This window comes from Aspergillus pseudoviridinutans (assembly GCF_018340605.1).
Source record: "Aspergillus pseudoviridinutans IFM 55266 DNA, scaffold_7, whole genome shotgun sequence".
NCBI classification, from domain to species: domain Eukaryota; kingdom Fungi; phylum Ascomycota; class Eurotiomycetes; order Eurotiales; family Aspergillaceae; genus Aspergillus; species Aspergillus pseudoviridinutans.
The window spans coordinates 1,241,935-1,260,310 of record NW_025091287.1 but is presented as its reverse complement, the minus strand read 5'-3'; the positions used below and the strand labels follow the sequence as shown (position 1 = coordinate 1,260,310).

The 18,376-nt window shown below is 46.8% G+C and overlaps 8 protein-coding genes across 8 annotated transcripts; 5 read left to right on the top strand and 3 right to left on the bottom strand.

Annotated features, from left to right (window-relative positions):
• Nucleotides 1-24: 24 nt before the first annotated feature.
• Asppvi_009764 (alanine--tRNA ligase) lies at nt 25-3,354 on the top strand (the record flags this gene model as incomplete). The annotated part of the gene is made up of 6 exons (XM_043305612.1): nt 25-268; nt 322-467; nt 521-547; nt 607-642; nt 707-3,115; nt 3,181-3,354. The coding sequence occupies 6 exons, from the start codon at nt 25-27 to the stop codon at nt 3,352-3,354; spliced, it is 3,036 nt and encodes a 1,011-aa protein (XP_043161547.1).
• Nucleotides 3,355-3,551: 197 nt separating this feature from the next.
• Nucleotides 3,552-4,110, bottom strand: cyp3 (putative peptidyl-prolyl cis-trans isomerase; the record flags this gene model as incomplete). Its single annotated transcript, XM_043305611.1, has 3 exons — nt 3,552-3,743; nt 3,794-3,931; nt 3,988-4,110. The coding sequence occupies 3 exons, from the start codon at nt 4,108-4,110 to the stop codon at nt 3,552-3,554; spliced, it is 453 nt and encodes a 150-aa protein (XP_043161546.1).
• A 1,447-nt stretch (nt 4,111-5,557) lies between these two features.
• Nucleotides 5,558-6,933, top strand: Asppvi_009762 (uncharacterized protein; the record flags this gene model as incomplete). Its single annotated transcript, XM_043305610.1, has 2 exons — nt 5,558-5,694; nt 5,760-6,933. The coding sequence occupies 2 exons, from the start codon at nt 5,558-5,560 to the stop codon at nt 6,931-6,933; spliced, it is 1,311 nt and encodes a 436-aa protein (XP_043161545.1).
• Nucleotides 6,934-7,541: 608 nt separating this feature from the next.
• Asppvi_009761 (DUF3844 domain-containing protein) lies at nt 7,542-8,821 on the bottom strand (the record flags this gene model as incomplete). Its single annotated transcript, XM_043305609.1, has 4 exons — nt 7,542-8,141; nt 8,193-8,333; nt 8,411-8,592; nt 8,659-8,821. The coding sequence occupies 4 exons, from the start codon at nt 8,819-8,821 to the stop codon at nt 7,542-7,544; spliced, it is 1,086 nt and encodes a 361-aa protein (XP_043161544.1).
• Nucleotides 8,822-9,469: 648 nt separating this feature from the next.
• On the top strand, nt 9,470-10,865 carry Asppvi_009760 (uncharacterized protein; the record flags this gene model as incomplete). Its single annotated transcript, XM_043305608.1, has 4 exons — nt 9,470-9,585; nt 9,665-9,978; nt 10,031-10,172; nt 10,229-10,865. 4 exons carry the CDS (start codon nt 9,470-9,472, stop codon nt 10,863-10,865), a joined length of 1,209 nt encoding a protein of 402 aa, XP_043161543.1.
• Nucleotides 10,866-12,333: 1,468 nt separating this feature from the next.
• Nucleotides 12,334-12,693, bottom strand: Asppvi_009759 (cyclin-dependent protein kinase regulatory subunit CKS1; the record flags this gene model as incomplete). Its single annotated transcript, XM_043305607.1, has 1 exon — nt 12,334-12,693. The coding sequence occupies one exon, from the start codon at nt 12,691-12,693 to the stop codon at nt 12,334-12,336; it is 360 nt and encodes a 119-aa protein (XP_043161542.1).
• A 1,833-nt stretch (nt 12,694-14,526) lies between these two features.
• Nucleotides 14,527-16,802, top strand: hscA (putative Hsp70 chaperone (HscA); the record flags this gene model as incomplete). The annotated part of the gene is made up of 7 exons (XM_043305606.1): nt 14,527-14,569; nt 14,683-14,733; nt 14,796-14,922; nt 14,996-15,161; nt 15,223-15,930; nt 15,993-16,473; nt 16,534-16,802. 7 exons carry the CDS (start codon nt 14,527-14,529, stop codon nt 16,800-16,802), a joined length of 1,845 nt encoding a protein of 614 aa, XP_043161541.1.
• A 667-nt stretch (nt 16,803-17,469) lies between these two features.
• Asppvi_009757 (ribosome-recycling factor) lies at nt 17,470-18,354 on the top strand (the record flags this gene model as incomplete). The annotated part of the gene is made up of 2 exons (XM_043305605.1): nt 17,470-17,925; nt 18,007-18,354. The coding sequence occupies 2 exons, from the start codon at nt 17,470-17,472 to the stop codon at nt 18,352-18,354; spliced, it is 804 nt and encodes a 267-aa protein (XP_043161540.1).
• Between the last annotated feature and the right edge of the window lie 22 nt (nt 18,355-18,376).

Here is an 18,376-nt window from a genome sequence, read left to right as displayed (position 1 = left end):
CAAGGAATTATCGACCTTTACTTGATGCGAATTTCCAGAATTACAAGAAATGGGGATATGGCCTTGAGTCATCCGCCGTTACCGTTTAGGTCAAACCCCAGAAGATTCTACCACCTTCACACTACACATACCCCAGAACAAAACCAACACCGTACGAACTATCGACCCTTCAGAATGACTTCAGACTCCGAAGGCAGTCCGCTCTGGACTGCCAAACGCGTTCGCGACACATTCCTTGATTATTTCAGACAAAATGGCCATACATTCGGTACGTATTTGGGGCTTCTGACGCCTCTTCTTCAATCAACTGACAATGTTAAGTTCCATCTTCTCCTGTCGTGCCCCTCTCGGATCCAACACTGCTTTTTACAAATGCTGGAATGAATCAGTTCAAGTCCATCTTCCTGGGCACCGTGGATCCGCATTCTGATTTTGCAAAACTGAAAAGCGCAGTAAATTCTCAGAAGGTCACTCTTTAACCCTCCTCGATATCAAACTGGTCACTAAAAATCAATTGCAGTGCATTCGTGCTGGCKGGAAGCACAATGTAAGTTAGACGTGAGATTCGAGAGGCGAGATAACAGAGTCTGACCAAAGTGAATACAGGATTTGGACGACGTGGGAAAGGACAGTTACCACCATGTGAGTCAAGTTTGCCAGGGTGGAGCAGCTCCGACGCTAACGAGAGATATTAATGAATGACTAGACTTTCTTCGAGATGCTCGGAAACTGGAGCTTTGGCGACTATTTCAAGGAAGATGCAATCCGGTACTCTTGGGAACTTTTGACGAAGGTTTACGGTTTGGACCCTCAACGCCTCTATGTCACCTACTTTGAAGGTCACGAAGAGGGTGGACTCGAACCCGACCTAGAGGCAAAATCCCTATGGAGAGCTGCGGGTGTTCCAGAGGATCATATCCTTCCAGGAAACATGAAGGACAATTTCTGGGAAATGGGCGATCAGGGCCCTTGTGGGCCCTGTAGTGAGATTCACTATGATCGGATTGGCGGCCGCAATGCCGCTCATCTTGTCAATCAAGATGATCCCAACGTTCTTGAAATATGGAACAACGTGTTCATTCAGTATAATCGCGAGTCTGATCGGTCTTTGAGGCCTCTGCCAAATAAGCACGTCGACACTGGAATGGGATTCGAGAGATTAGTCTCAGTGCTTCAGGACAAATCATCAAATTATGATACGGACGTGTTCTCTCCCCTTTTCAATGCTATCAAGAACATCACCGGAGCCCGGGAATATCGAGGAATGTTTGGTGCCGATGATTCTGATGGCATCGACACGGCTTATCGTGTTGTCGCAGATCACGTTAGAACATTGACCTTTGCCATCTCCGATGGCGTGACGCCGAACAGTGATGGTCGTGGATATGTTGTTCGACGTGTTTTGCGCCGGGGTGCTCGCTATGCTCGAAAATACTTCCAGGTTGAGATTGGAAATTTCTTCTCGAAAATTGTCCCAACACTCGTCGAACAGCTCGGAGACATGTTCCCTGAGCTGAAGAAAAAGCAGCACGACGTCATGGAAATATTGGATGAGGAAGAGATTTCATTCGCCAAAACCTTAGATCGCGGTGAGCGACAGTTCGAAAACTATGCTCAGCAAGCAAAGATCAAAGGCGATGACAAGCTTCATGGTGCTGACGTTTGGCGCCTGTATGACACCTTCGGTTTCCCGGTTGACTTAACCCGTCTCATGGCGGAAGAGCGTGGGTTAAATATTGATGACCTCGAATTCGAAGAAGCGCGTCTGAGAGCCAAGGAGGCTAGTAAAGGACAGAAGAAGTCGGCAACAGGGACTGTTAAACTGGACGTTCATGACCTGGGAAAGCTGGAGAAAATGAATGACGTTCCCAAAACAGACGACAGCGCCAAATTCGGAAAGGGTAACATTACGGCTGAAATCAAAGCGATTTACTACGGCAAGAACTTCCATTCATCGACGGCGCAGATACCAGATGGAGACCAGATAGGCATCATTCTGGACCGCACAAACTTTTACGCTGAACAAGGTGGACAAGAGAACGATACCGGCAGAATCATTATCGACGGACGGGCTGAGCTAGAAGTTGGTGATGTTCAGCTTTACGCTGGCTATGTCCTCCATACTGGCTTCATGAAGTACGGTTCTTTCTCAATCGGTGACGCTGTTCTGTGTGAGTACGATGAGCTTCGTCGCTGGCCCATCCGAAATAATCATACGGGCACACACATCCTCAACTTTGCACTCAGAAGAGTCCTTGGAGATTCTGTCGAGCAAAAGGGCTCACTTGTTGCTGCTGAAAAACTCAGGTTTGATTTCTCTCACAAGTCTGCAGTCACAGAGAAAGAGTTAGAGAAAATCGAGGAAATATCGACCGAGTATATCCGCCAAAACTGTGATGTCTACTCCCAAGACGTTCCTCTTGCAACTGCTCGCCAGATCTCAGGTGTTAGAGCTGTCTTTGGCGAGACGTACCCTGATCCCGTCCGGGTTGTTTCTGTTGGTGTGGAGGTGGAAGAGATATTGAAGAATGTGGAAGATCCTCGCTGGCTTGAAGTCAGCATAGAATTTTGTGGCGGAACTCACGTCCAGAAGACAGGAGACATCAAGGACCTAATCATCCTGGAAGAAAACGGCATTGCTAAGGGAATTCGTCGGATCATCGCTGTGACTGGGGAGGACGCCCATGAAGTACAGAGAGTTGCCAAAGAATTCGAGAGGCGGCTAGATCGCCTGGATGCAATGGCGTTGGGGCCGCAGAAAGAACAGGAAGCCAAGCAGATACAAGTTGAACTAAACCAACTCTCGATCTCTGCGGTCCAGAAATCTCGTTTTCGAGAGCGTTTTGCATCTATTAACAAGCAAGTCATTGACGGACAAAAAGCGCAACAGAAACTCGAGGCCAAGAAGGCGCTTGAGGCGATCATTTCATACTTCGAATCGCCGACGAACGAAGGGAAGACCTGTTTGGTGACCAGGCTTCCTATTTCTGCGAACGCCAAAGCCGTGAGCGAGTCGTTAAACTATGTTAAGTCTAAGCTGCAAGATAAGACTGTCTATGTCCTAGCCGCCGATTCGGAACAGGGTCGCGTTGCTCATGGTTGCTACGTTTCAAAGGTGAGCCTTCCCTCATGTTTCCCATATGAACCGGAAGTCAAGTCTAATAAGATCTTCCATTGTAGGCATTGCTTGACCAAGGGGCCTCGGCCAACGACTTGGCTGCGGTTGTTTCTAGCGCTGTCGGAGGGAAAGCTGGTGGGAAGGGTTCGACGTCTATCGGCAATGGCGTGCATCCGGACAAGATTGAGGATGCAATTGCATTGGCTTCTGATTACTTGGCAAAGTTCAAGCTTTGATGGTTCTGTGCGACTGAGTTTCGCTGTCTTGTTTTGCCCCTGCAACGGTGAACCTGAACCTTGAGGTTTAAATGCCCATACCCTCGAGCTTGAAAAGAAAACTGTATATGAAACCAGGTTGAGTACGAGCTAATCATCTTCATGGTTATCATCCTATTTTAGGATCGGAAAAAGCGCGCACTTAGAGCAGAACACCTTCACATCTCTCCGCATTGTGTAATGATCACATCTTGGCTTGGCTTGTCCCTAATTGTGCGTGTGTTTTCGATCATCCGCACGATATCCATGCCATCCACTACCTGCCCAAACACAACATGCTTCCCATTCAAGAATGGAGTCGCTGTAGTTGTTATGAAGAACTGGCAGCCATTTGTATTTGGCCCAGAGTTCTGTAGCGTTCAGCACCATCCGCAATTCAACAGTACCCGGGTCAACTTACAGCCATGCTTAACAGACCCGCACGATCATGCTTCAGAACAAAGTTCTCATCTGGAAATTTGGGGGTACCATAAATGGTACAGGATCCTGTTCCATCTCCATTGACAAAATCGCCTCCTTGTATCATAAAATCTTTGATCTTGAAAGCGGTCTCAGATCAGCTTTCTGCGCCGACACAAAGGACTGTAGACGTACTACTCGGTGAAATTTGCTGTTCTTGTATCCTTGGGGCTTTCCTTGGGAGTTTTTGCTTTCGCCTGTGCAGAATCTGCGGAAATTTTCGGCTGTCCTAGGAGTGACATCTGCGAATAGCTCCATTTTTATGCGACCTAGCGGCTCGCCTACCGCAGCTAAATGTCAGTTTTGCGGTCATGGTATATAGAAATTTGAATCTGATGGACCGCGATAACCTAAATATGCCAGCAAGCCTGTCAAGGGGGCCACAATGGCTGGGTGCAAGTAATAACACCTTCACATTCTGGTATAAGCTGAGATAAAAAACCAGGTACTATAAGCTCACCTCCTAGGGTAATGTCGAAAAAAACGATTGGATTGGTGTTCCTCGCTGGGTCTGAATAAATAGCTTCCATTTTGATGTGATAAAAATGCGACCTGGGAATAACAGACGACTACTGATATTTTTGCTTTAAAGTGGTGAACCTTCTACATATTTTCTGTTGGTGGTGATTTAGTAGTATGGATTAGGTATGACAAGAAGTAACCGGCCTCCAGTATTCCTACAGACTACTCCACCAAAGGAGGGTAAAAGAAGAAAACAACAAAAGAGAAAGAAAAAGACTAGGAAAGAAAGACTTTCCCACTTGAAAAAGGGAAAAGTAAATTCTAAAATTCTACATACCACTGTAGAGAGCCAGTGGTTATATGTATCTAACTATATTGTCACTTGGTAGCTGAGATGCCTGAAGCATCCATTTCTAGTGTACCCTCTAGAAAGTACACTTGTATTTAGGTACTGGTCAGTAGTCCCTACCCCCGCTTTCTCTCCTTCGGTCTTCATGTTGAGGCACTTCTACGTAGGCGATAACAGCATTACACCGTCTATGAAGTCTAATAGCTATAGCTGTCTATTAACAACCTGGTCGTCACCAGTAGTAATAGTGAGAGGCAGAACATGACTTAAGGAATGTATATAAATTAATAAGTCCTTTACTCATACTGTATAATTTCTTCTGTGCCTGAAAGGAATGTTTCCATCCTTCTCATTTCCTTAAGCTTATATGTGGCAGAGACCTCGTGACCCAAACTATATTTGATTAGCATCTCCGTTAATTCTGTTTCTGCGAAACATGGTACCCTTCAACAGCCCAACACGGAATCCGGGACTACCTTGGAGAGTATGAGAACATACAGAGGGATTCAGTGCCAAACAGAGAAGGGCAAGAAGGAAGATAGAGAAGAACCATTCGGCAAGTTGACCTAAACACACAGCATGTTTAGTGATGACTCCCCAGGTGCACAGCTTTAAGTGTAACTGGAGTCATACGCTCCCCCCCAGATGAGTGGATATACACAATCGTCATCTACAAAAGCATCATTCTCCTTCAAGGTCTTTATACTCACTCGAAGTGTCTTGAAAGAACTGAAATCTTACTCGCCAGCGACCTACGTGTCTTTGCCCAGTCAATGAACAAACAATCGGAGTGGTCTCTCCCACGCACCTTTCAATAGGCTCATTTTCTTTTGTTAAGTGACCGATACTGCATTGCCAACATCAGTCCTGCAATTGTGGCCTCTTACCCCGAAGATGTCCTCCACAAGCCCTGTTCCTCCTTCGGGCTCCACAAACAGCGATCGAGCTGCTGATTCCGGTTCAAGCCCTACGAGTTCACCGCTATTGTTCTTTGTTGCCCTTGGTTTCGGGGTCGTCTTCACGAATCTATGGTATGTTCAGAGAGCCATTGCCTGCACTTCGTGCGCATCGATTCATATCTGAGGTTTGATGCTAGGATCATTGTTGGTGTCAAGTATTGCTTTCGATATAATCAACGGAATCGCCAGCTACGAAACGAAGAAACGGGAGAACCAATAGACTTGGTTACTATGCCCCGTACGCATAGACGAAGAAGGGAAAAGAAGTTGATGACCATGGACGAAGTTAATTTGAGGTTTCCACTCACAAAGTACAAGGCATGGAGGTCGACGCGGGCAAACGCCAACATTCCGACCGCAGAGGCGGTATCCGCAGCCGATAGCAGTCTACACAGTCCAAACATTAAGAACGGCACTTTGGTCGTAGATACCAGTGTATCGCCGCCCTTAGTGAAACCTGCATCGACGGATAGTCAGCGGCAGATTGGGTCCGCAATCGCCCAACCTTCAACAGTTGCACCAGTTGCTGGAACACAGTTCGCTCAGTTAAACGAAAAGTCCGATGGTCGTCCAGTTTTTGCTGATTGCAGGCACACTCCTGAGGTAACAAGGTATACCAACCATGAGACGAAACACGTGCATGATCAGGACGGTTGTGAATACCATGGGTTGGAAGACATCGGAGACGCCGATCACCCCATTCGGACTGCAACACCAACCGAGCTTCTTCCCACTCCCGGAGACTCCTGTGCAATATGCCTTGATGCGATCGAGGATGACGATGACATACGTGGGCTGACGTGCGGCCATGCTTTCCACGCGTCCTGCGTTGACCCATGGTTGACAAGTCGGAGGGCCTGCTGTCCACTCTGCAAAGCAGATTACTTCACTCCTAAACCTCGCTCTGACCCTGTGGCAGAGCGTGCGAGCACGGATCGCCATAGTATGGTGGGAATGCATGTTCCTAGCCGGCCGCGGCCTGTCTTCATAGGATGGCGATCGAATCTATTTCGTCGAACAACGATATTGCCCCAGCGACTCATGCAACGCGATGGAATTCCGCCATCGCAGCTGTCGGGTGCACTCAATGTCGATTCGACCATGGCGCATAATGCATCTGACACGAGGTCAGAACGGTCCAGACCTCAGCCCTCGGGATCGTGGCGGTGGTTCCCTCGTTTTCGTAACTCTCTCCGACTTCCGCCCTCAAGTTGGCATCGTGCACCGAGGAATGCGGGTACGGCCATAGGTGTTTCTCAACCGAGTGACAGTCGGAGTCCTGCAGAAGTCGAAGCAGGCTTACGTTCTTAAAACGCAGCTAGTCATTTTGTACGCAGGTCTAATGCTCCTCGACTCTACTTGATTGATGAACGTGTTTGCTTGAGTTATGGCGAGTCCCGAAATTCGCCTCAAAAGTGGTGAACGCCCCCGGTATGGTTTTATCAATCAGCGGACTCAAGAGTCACTCAGATATTCTTTCTGCCTTCTCTCGCAGGACCCCATATATTTCATTCTGTCCGCCCTGGATAGCGTCGATGAACATCTCGTCTCAAAGAGACTAGGCCCGTTCCAAAGGCCGCTGAGATTTGCTTCAGCGAAACAATTGCTCACGTGCAAGGCTTTGTTTCTCCTTTACGCCTTCGATTTTACCAAATGGCAGTCTTCAATGTAGGTATAAGCAGGTCAGACTCTGAGGATCTCGGAGAATCTGACAGTTTAGTCTCCAACCCAAAAAAAAAAAGAAAAAAAAAAAGGGGAGCGCCAAAATAACAATTTCAAAGCCACATCAATAGGAAAACATGACAGCACCACCCTGCGCGGTCAGCTTTGTGTAGTGAACACTGGCACAGCATCGCCCTCAACCAAATATCTCAGAGCAGCACTCATAGCGTCAACCTCCCCCCACCCCAAAGAGGTTCTTATCCCTGTGCTTTCGTGGGTCCAACCCCAGCGCTGATGACGCCCGGCAGGTCATCTTGCCCAACCCTGAATAACATTCCAATAGCACCGCCCAGCGCCATTATTACCATGATGCTAACAGTTGCTAAAAGGAAAAAGGGAGAGCTGATATCTTGCTTTTCACAAGCCGCGCCGCCCCATCGGATAATCTGGGTCGTACCATCCTCTTTTCTGATGGTTGTTGCCTGGCATTTGCATACGAAACAGTCATTGTTGGTAAGTCCGCTCTTTGACTCTGACTTCCTATAACAAGCCCCATGTCCTGAACAACCGCCAGTTGCTTCGTTACAAGATGAATTGGTGACATGGCAGGTTGGATTCGGAGACGTTGAACCGGGCGACTGCCTTCTCAACAATGACGGAGATACCATGTCAATTTGTAAGGTTTTGGAGTCATGTTTATCACGACGACTTGGGCTTTGCGGCATTCGGGAGTTTTGGGAGTCCGGCATGAATATAACAGTCACCGCTGTACCATTCGAAGACAGCAGATGGAGATCACTCATAAAAGATTTCAGCAAGCCGAGCAGTTCTGTGTGATGTACTGATCCGGAGAAAGACTGCAATGTCTGTCAAATACAGGAAACTGATAGGTATAGACGAAGGAGTACCTTGAATGATAACCTCAAGATCAAGGGCTCTTGATCGGTAACCCATGATTCCAAGATATTGACGTACTCAGGTAATTGTTGGCCAAGTGCGTGAGCCACTGGCTTGAAAGCCGACACGTTAGGTAGGCAAGATAGGAGTGTCTAGGGTTAATCGCAAGTCAGTTCGAATACCTCTTTAATACAGCCCGCGCCAGCAATCTATATCGGGTTTCGACTACCTGCACATTCTCCCGTTTCCTGTCCTCGCTGTCAAAATACTTCAGGCAATAACCATCAGCTGTTCCAGCATCATCTTCCGATTTGCCATCCGTGCTCCAGTTGAGGGGATTGTTATGCAAAAACGTAGCTCGAGAGTCACAGTGGACTAGGCCCTGCTTGTATTCCTTTTGAATGGAAGATTCTACCGAGATAATTATTGAAAAATGAATGGTTGCTTCACAATATCAGCATGTCTGGAAAGACCTACCAATGACAGGGTCTAGCCCATGCAGAATGATCAAACTGGATCTCAAGTCCTGGTCATCATTTGAAGTACCGAACAACGACGGCTGCATTCCTCCATATCTATCTAAAATCTCGACAATACTTCGGTCAACTGTCCTGAGGGGTGTTGTGGTCGAGGACCTCATTCGATAACTCAGGAGTCGTTGGGCAGTATCATTTGATAGAAACGGAATCTCTGAGCCTTCTGCATTGGCGCTTGAATCTAATGCGAAGATGGATGCATCTGGATTGCTGATAACCGATGTAAACGTCGCTGACAGAGCAAAAAAACCAAGATACTTGTGCATGTTGATAGATAAACTTGGACAAAAGATCGTGGGCTGATTTCTCCAGATCCGCTACCTAGATCGGCGTACTCTCTATTTTGGCAGCTATGCCCAGCTACCTAGCTAAGGTAGCATGACTTAGGTAATCTCTGTGATGAGATTATCACGTGCAGGAATGATCAGATCAGTCACCTTGAGCAGCGCAATGGGATCAGCTCCGATTCACGACCAGAGCTCTGCGGCTGACATTGACAATTTCTCGCTTTACTTGACCCAGCGGCCTGTGTAAATCCTCGTATCTATAATTTTTCTTTCTTGTCTTTTTATCTTCTCCTTCACCTCTCCATCCCACCTCCCACTTCACTATTTCCTTTGTAAGGGACATATACTGGCGAAGCTTCATGACGTTTCTGTCCAAATCAAAGACCACAATCAGTTGCCATCCCTATCCTTGAGTATGATCTTCGGCTTAGAGAGACCGCGGCAAAGTCATACCAGATATTCCAAATGAGGCCACTTCTTTTTCTTTTTCGAATAGCTTTTCGTGCCAATCGTTCTTTTCCCCAGAGCGATCCCAACAACGTCAATGTTCGCCATGTGAGATCTAAACAACCTTGGTTTAAGTGTGTAGACCGCCATCCCTTTGCGGTGCCTTGCACGGCATACAACTTGTTTTTTGCCAAAATTGACCTGAGTCGCCAGAAAGTTCGTTACTACATGTCTGCTATACGGGGCCGCATTTAATATATGGGGTTCGTTTGTCCTCGGGAAGTACGATAAGGTACTTGAAAGCGCACCAGATGAGGCTCATCCCGAGAAAGACTTTCCAGAAAAGAAGGTTATGGCCACTGAACGAACTGTGAGCCGTCCGGAGGAGGGTGCAGCCTCAGATCCTTTTTTCATTCCTTTGGGTTGGCCGCGCCTGCGTGAAGGCAAGTTCTATTCCTCGTCGGACCCGGAGTGGAGAGAGTTCGTTCGTATGTCTCGCGATGGAAGGAAGCTCGAGTCGCTGAAAGGTATCTCCTAACTCGTGTAATAACCCTTTCGAAGTAATGCTTACTCGCCCAGATGACCTAGCAATCATAGCTATGCGCAATGCATCCGCATCAAACATACTTCTTCAACTTCTTGGTGGACCGCTGACCATAACTGGTTTCTGGCTCGTTCACCACTTCCCGTCTCGTGCCCCGCCTGAATATGCATTGTCAGGGTAAGTCATATCAAAGCAACATATCATGCAAATCCTAATTTACTCATTATCGTCAGGTTAGAAATAGCTGATACTGAAATTTCGTGGGCTGTGAGACCAGTGTCCTCAGATACTGGTGATCGTATTCGAAAATGCATGAGGCCTCTCTTTGTGGCGCTTGCTGCAAGAGACGCGTATCTTGTATTAATGAAAAGACAACTTTCGCGCATCGGTTTCCCGGTGTCTGATAAGATTCAAGTCGGTACTGATTCACTGGTCATGCCGCCATCCGGGACCGGGTTTACAGGGCTCATTGACGGTTCCGCTGGTTATCACAGAGCGAGGTCTCAACTATCTTCTGCGGATGAGCCCGATGAGAGAGTAACACAGCAAAACAACCCATGGCTCAATCCCTCGTCAGTTCTATCCTCTCTTCAATGGTTACCACTGCCGAATTTAGGTCCCGAGTCGGATTTGCGTGCGGCTGCAGTAGCTTTTAAATGGCGGTTAAATGATTGCTGGGCTCGCGAGTTGCGCACTCCTCGCCGCGGCACCTTCTTTATCGTCGGTCCAGTTGGTCTCAAAGGCCCCAAAGGATTCTGTAGGGTCGAGGTTCGGGGTGAGTACGACCCGTCGACTTCTCGCTGGACGCATGTTTCTATGCAACTCAAAGACTTGAATATCTTCAAGCAGAGAGCTCTTGGTAGCCGATGAACAGTGTCGACAATTATTCATGCTCATTGCATCCTTACTGCTATGCTCACTCTAGCCAAGACGCCCATAAAATTACTTCAGTTGTTAAGCATGGACTGAGAATGATCACGTCGGCCAATCACATTCAGACGGGCAGAAAATGACTGTGATTCAAGATGTTTATGATCTATACTTAGCCTTACAGATGATTAAGGGTCCTCTTTCTTGGAAGCGCGGGGAAGCATAATATAGGGACGACAAAGGCCTTCCACGATTGGTGCCAAGCATACAGCTTGAGCATAAGTATCATAGAGGAACTTGGGAGCACCGCTACTAGATAGACGCAGAGTAGTGCAAGTAGCCGATTCCGTAGGGCTTGCAAGGGTCTTGATAATGATGTGGATATATATTCCAGCAACAAATTCTCACGACGACATCTTTCGAATTCTCAGGCTGTCAATTAGATGCATGCGTATCCAACGAAGCAGATAATCATTCACAGTTCTCCTTGCTTCGGGGACGAGGTGTAATGTTCAGAACTTGGCCCTTCACCAAGTTATATACCCGGCAGCATCGTTTCTAAAATTCTACGGAACAGCCGCCATAGCTACGAGGGTCGAGTTCGAGACACGGGTTTTAATTACCCAAATTTAGGTTATACGCAAATCGAATACGCGAGCGCACACGAGAGCACCTGCGAGAGAGGAAGCATACCTGCCATTCTTCACTTGAATGAGCAGAGAGTGTGAAGAAGCAAGTCTGATAATTTGGGCAATCAAATCGGCAATGGGTTGCTGTTAGTATGAAGTTGCTCATGGGGCAAGGGTTATTCATTATGCCAGAGCCATCTGCGAATGTCTAGTGCGGCAACATATAGATTGATCGTGCGATTGATATCCATTTCTCCAATCATGGATGTAAAGGCAAGAAACTCCAGCTATATTCCATAAGCCCGAATGGGCTCTGACATCATGATCTAGGTGATTGGCAAGCCCAGAATCAGCAACGAATTCGCGACTACACAGAGGGAGCGGTGATCGCCCAGAAACGTAGCTGAAATTTCTTGAAATCACACGAAGTCAAGCTACGTGTCACGGGCATCGCACCAGGACGTAGAAGGCCAAGGAGAAAGAGAAAAAGAAAAGCAAAAGGTTTCAGCGTACGTTGGTATCAATAACCTCACTCATGTGCGACAGCTAGAGTGATTTTTCATTTCCATGGCTCGAATGGTATATAACCATTGCTGCCCTGCCCAGGAATAACCCTCCTTGGACTGTGCGCCCGTCAGTGCTTAAAGAGAAATCAATTGGGCTCGCAAAATGTATCTATCATTACCATAGTCACTGGGAAACCGGAGGTTGATAATTCAGGGGCCGCCTAAGAAGCCATCAGTCCATCGTAAAATACTTCTTGCATCATCAAGTGCTTACTTAAAAAGGAGGATATGTGGCTCTGGTTCATGGACCTCGTAATGTTCCCACCCCAGACTCTAGACAAATAGGATTAGCCGCAGTGAGGCAGAACGCGAGTTTCGCGGTGCACTTCGTAGTACCTGAGTGATACCGAGTGCCCTCCATTCTTCCTCCCATAGCAATTTCAGCGTTCCTTTTGAGCTATCGAAATAGTCGGCGGGAATCTTCTTCAGCATGTTTTTGGGGAGCTGAACATGTCGGTACTCAAACTGGTCGTCAGAATACCTGTGCCTGTCAATTCGGCCCTTGTGTACGTGGGTCAGATGCTCGTACCTCGCTGAGTAGTGTATGGAGTCAATGAATTCCTCGAGCCGCTCTCTTTCGGATTCCAACAGAAGGCGGGGCTTTTTATTCCTCCTGCTTAAATCGATATCCATCTGGAGAAGTGCGGAGTTTGGATCGTTTCGATTGGGATCTTAGACTTTCGGCCTGACTGTCATTTAGCACCTTACTCGGGATCTGTCTTTGTTTCCAAAGAGGCCATATGCCATAGAGTTACTGAGGCAGAATTCTGATGAGGTGCGCAGGGGACACGTACAAATTTGGACTTCTAAACTTTGATTGGAGCCAGCTTGATAGAGCTCGGGCGTTGATAATAGTTGTAGCGAGTTTTGACTGTTAATTTCCAGTAGTGACTGTGGTTAAGAGGCTGCTATTCAGGTTTTGGAACCACAGGTGGTATGGATCTGGTAAATGGGTATATAGTTAAATATTATTACTGACCAGGTTAGGAAAATTCCAGTTAAGATAACGGAGGACAATAACTTGGTTGCTTGGTGTGGGACCACTTTGCAACTTGAGCAGTCTAGGTACGTACTTTAGGTAACTTAGGTGCTCAGCTCTGAGAGGCACCCTTCTGATAATAACCACTTGCTATTGTGCGTTGCTGAGACGTGATTCAGGAAGACTGCTGACTGCAAATTATTTACGTCCTATCTGACAGGATTCTCTGTATCTTCCTTCGAGTAGTACGCATCTAAGGCTGCAATAATTTGTACTTAGTAGCTGTGGAGTCCCAGATAGTACATGAATCATCTTTGAAAAACCGTCACTCTCTGAAAGATTTAGCTCTATTTAAGTTTCCGGAAAGTATTAAAAGAGAGGTTGTCATGCAATGTTTTTCTCTCTACGTCAGCTTTTATTATTCCAATCGAGCCTATCCTCTCATCGTAGAGTGTAGGACTTGATCATGCCTTAGTACCTCCGAGAGTTACTAGGTATATGATGCTGTTGTTCTCTACAGGTCTAACTGCTGCTAGGTACAATGTACAGGACATCGAAGTAGTGGTTGTTATACTTATGTAGGTACCTTAGCTAACAGCCAAGTCTTTATAGTACGACTTTTAGGAGCAGCGTAAATACCGACTGTCCTAAGTAAGATGCCTAAGTTGATTCTCCATCCCCTTTCAGACATGTCCAACATGTCCGTGTCCCCGTCATGGTTAAGGGAGGTTCCGAGGAGACCTACTAATTATCTTCTTCCTCTGGGGGAAAGATGTCCATACACTGCGGATATCCCACTTTCTTTGTCTAAGGTACCTAAGCATCCTCACGCGCTCTGTAATATACTTGATTGAGTCTTTTAAGGCACTGCCCTCTATGATAACCTTGATTGGATAATATAAGATTGCCTTTCCATTACATCTGCACAGAGTCTCATACTCGTATTCTCAAGCAAGAGGTTAGGTAGTAATTTGAATGTGGTCACAAGCTGAAGAGGGGCATCAAAAAAAAAAGGAACTAGACCATATTCAGGACCAGATTAATCTTTTTAAGTAGTAAGGTAGACATTGAATCTATTCAAGTACTACAGAGTATGTATTAGGACAATATAACAGATCTCAATAAGGATTTGCCATTGCTACCAGACAAATGACTGAAGAATTTTATAGTCGCGGTAATGGTTGAGATTACTATAACCATGGCCGTTGACCTTTGAAATCTTCTTCTCTAACCATGGGGCTGAAATGGGGAAAAGAAAACTCGACGGGAGGCGAAATCAAAAAGGAAAAATTGGGAAAAAAAAAGTGAAAAAAAAGGCGAAGTGGGTTCGGACTTAAAGATCAACCGCTCCCACACTGACCCTTCGTTCAATTTTCTTATCCTCTCTTCCCCCAACTCTTCCCACCTCCTTCTAGGTGCTCTCAATTCATATTCTGCATTTTTCTTCAATTTTTCTTTGTTGATATTCAGTGCGAATTGAAAGCAATATGTCGGACGAAGTCTACGAAGGCGCCATCGGTATCGACCTTGGTAAGCCATCTGTTTTTTTTTTTTTTTTTTCCTTTCCTTTTTTTAAGGATTCACCCATATACCTTAACACGCTCTTCACGAAGAAATTGAGTTTTGCTAATGCATTTATCCAGGCACAACCTACTCCTGCGTCGCCAACTATGAAGGCACCAACGTTGAGATCAGTATGTTTTTCGAAGGCACCAGATTCGGCAGGAATAGGCCCTGACTTAGACTCATCCTACAGTTGCCAACGAGCAGGGTAGTTACACAACCCCGTCATTCGTTTCCTTCACCGAGAAAGAACGCTTGATTGGTGAGGCAGCCAAGAACCAGGCGGCTATGAATCCGAAGAACACCATTTTTGACATCAAGTGAGTGAGGACCAAGCAAGTCTCTTGCATTGTCTACCTCTCCCATTTAAGCTTCTTTTATTTACAAACCTAGGCGTCTCATTGGTCGGCGTTATGAAGATCCCATCGTGAAGAAGGATATCGAGTCGTGGCCTTTCAAGGTTGTTGACCAGGGCGGAAACCCCGTTGTCGAGGTTGAATATCTTGGTGAAAGCAAGACGTTTTCTCCCCAGGAAATCTCTTCTATGGTCTTGATGAAGGTATGCCGCCGATCTACCTAATATATTATTCAAGCATCGTTGACCTTTATTCGATTGATAGATGAAAGAAGTCGCAGAGACCAAGCTTGGAAAGAAGGTCGAGAAGGCTGTCATCACCGTGCCAGCTTATTTCAACGATAATCAACGTCAGGCGACGAAAGATGCTGGTGCCATTGCCGGTTTGAATGTTCTCCGCATCATCAATGAGCCCACTGCTGCCGCTATCGCCTATGGACTCGGCTCCGGGAAGTCTGAAAAGGAACGTAATGTCCTGATCTATGATCTTGGTGGAGGCACTTTCGATGTGTCTCTCCTCAACATCCAAGGAGGTGTCTTCACTGTTAAGGCCACAGCCGGTGATACTCATCTCGGTGGACAAGATTTTGACACTAACCTCCTTGATCACTTCAAGAAGGAGTTCCAGAAGAAGACTGGAAAGGATCTCTCAGGAGATGCCAGGGCTCTTCGCCGTTTGAGAACGGCCTGCGAGCGTGCCAAGCGTACACTGTCTAACGCCACACAGACAACTGTTGAGATTGACTCTTTGTTCGATGGAGAGGATTTCAACTCGTCTATCACTCGTGCCCGCTTTGAGGATCTCAACGCTAAGTCTTTCTCTGGCACCCTTGAGCCAGTGCAACAAGTTCTCAAGGACTCTGGCCTTGAGAAGCGCCAGGTTGATGAGATTGTCCTCGTCGGTGGCTCCACTCGTATCCCTCGGATCCAGAAGCTCCTCAGTGACTTTTTCGACGGCAAGAAGCTTGAGAAGGTCAGTTGGCATCAGTCCTTCAAGGTTTGCAGGTCGTGTCCTCAAAGCTAACGTTTGTGTAGAGCATTAACCCAGATGAGGCCGTAGCTTATGGTGCCGCTGTGCAAGCTGGCATTCTTTCTGGTAAGGCTACCTCGGCTGAAACTCAGGACTTGCTCCTTCTGGATGTCGTTCCCCTTTCCCTTGGCGTTGCCATGGAGGGCAACATTTTCGCCCCCGTGGTTGCCCGCGGTCAAACCGTCCCCACCATCAAGAAGCGCACCTTTACGACCGTTGTAGACAACCAGACGACCGTTCAGTTCCCAGTTTACCAGGGTGAGCGCACGAACTGTGCAGACAACACTTCCCTGGGCGAGTTTACTCTCGCTCCTATCCCTCCTATGAAGGCTGGCGAGGCCGCTCTTGAAGTTGTTTTCGAGGTCGATGTCAACGGTATCCTTAAGGTCACCGCTACGGAGAAGTCCTCTGGCCGTACCGCCAACATTACCATCTCCAACGCCGTCGGCAAGCTCTCCACCACGGAAATTGAGCAGATGATTGATGGTATGTTGACTGCGTTGTCTCGCTGTTTCCTTTAAAGAAGTAAACCTAACATTGGTATAGACGCTGCTAAATTCAAGTCGAGCGACGAGGCCTTTACCAAGAAATTTGAGTCTCGTCAGCAGCTCGAATCTTACATTTCTCGCGTTGAAGAGATCATCTCAGACCCTACCATGTCCCTGAAGCTCAAGCGCGGAAACAAGGAAAAGATCGAGTCTGCACTGAGTGACGCTATGGCTCAACTTGAGATTGAAGATTCTGCTCCTGAGGATTTCAAGAAGAAGGAACTCGCGCTCAAGAGACTCATCACCAAGGCTATGGCTACCCGGTAATCTGAATACGAACTTCCTTGAGTTGTTATCACTCAGTCATTCGTCTCATTCTCTACCTCGGTATTACCGTTCCCTGCGGATGTGTCTTTCCTTGCGATTTGTGAAGAGATCGAAATTTGTCTCTAGGGCTTGTTACAACCATTCCCAACGATCCATGTACGGAAATGTCGGAAATGTGCTCTATTTCTCCTCCGGTTTCTTTTTGTCCCTTTTCATGTCTTGTGTCCCTTGATTTGGTGCACATTATCTAAAAGTTCATTCTAGATTAGATGAAATCCGTCCGGGGAAGAAATTAATGATTTGATGAGCCTAGTACTTCTATTTGCTTTTTGGCTTAGACATATGGTAGACATCATAGGTGATGTCAAAGCTATGACTCGCGACGGTGCGAAGTTGAGGCCGTGAAATTTACTTCCCTTTATACAAACCTTTTATATGCTCCTTTCCTATTTAATCAGTAAACTGGAATAATGACTCCACCTTCACCCATTAAAAGCCTGCTAAGTCTACTTCTGGGGAAAAGTGCTTTGAGCTAAAAAGTATCATATTCTGATTGGTCTTGCGCTAGTGTTGATGAAGCATGTATGTTTTTGATTCCCAAGATTCCCAACTTTTTTCGCCACAAATAAAACTTCCAACAGCTCACCGTCTATGCAAATTCTAGAAGATGCAGCGGCTACAACGACTCTCAATTCTTTCTGACATTCCTCGATCTTTTTATTCTGCGAATTTCAGCGCAACCGTGTTTGACGCATCTCAACCCTGGCGGTTCCCAACTCCTAAGCGATTCAATCTCACAACTCGAGGCTTCTCTAATTCTGTCTCTCTGTGCAAGAAAAAGGACAAGTCTCCGAAACTCACTGGGGCAAACACAGAGTCGAGCATTTTGTCGGAAAATCCCTATGATCTTTCTTCGCTAGAAAGTGGCATCGTAGCTGCGGTGGCCCGACTTAAAGATGAGCTTTCCAAATTACGCATGGGTGGACGTTTCAACACGGAATCACTTGAAGATTTGAGAGTGTCTTTGAGCAAAGGAGGCAAGGAAACAATAAGACTGGGTGAGCTGGCGCAGGTTGTTCCCAAGGGAGGGCGGATGGTTACTATATTGGCTTCAGAGGAAGAGGTAGGACTTCGTTCAGTTCCAAACCAATTGTGGAACTCGCGTGGCGTCTATTCAGGGTTGCTAATACTATTCTCGTTCTAGCACATGAAGCCGATCTCATCTGCGATTCTTTCTTCCGGTTTGTCTCTAACACCACAACCTGATCCTCATAATATTCTCCAACTGAATATATCGATTCCACCGCCCACGAAAGAATTACGTGAACAGACGGTGGTTGCTGCTAAAGCGGCCATGGAAAAAGCAGCTGGTGCAGTTCGCGAATCGAGGAGTGTTAGTCATAAGCGCCTTCAAGATATGCAGAAGAAGAAACTAGCCCGGCCAGATGACGTTCGCAAAGCTCAGGACCAAATGGAACGGCTAGCAGAGAAGGGACAGAAAGAGGTGAAGGAATTGTTTGATGCTGCAAAAAAGGCATTAGAACGAGTATAGTCAGATTATCATTTTGTCGAAT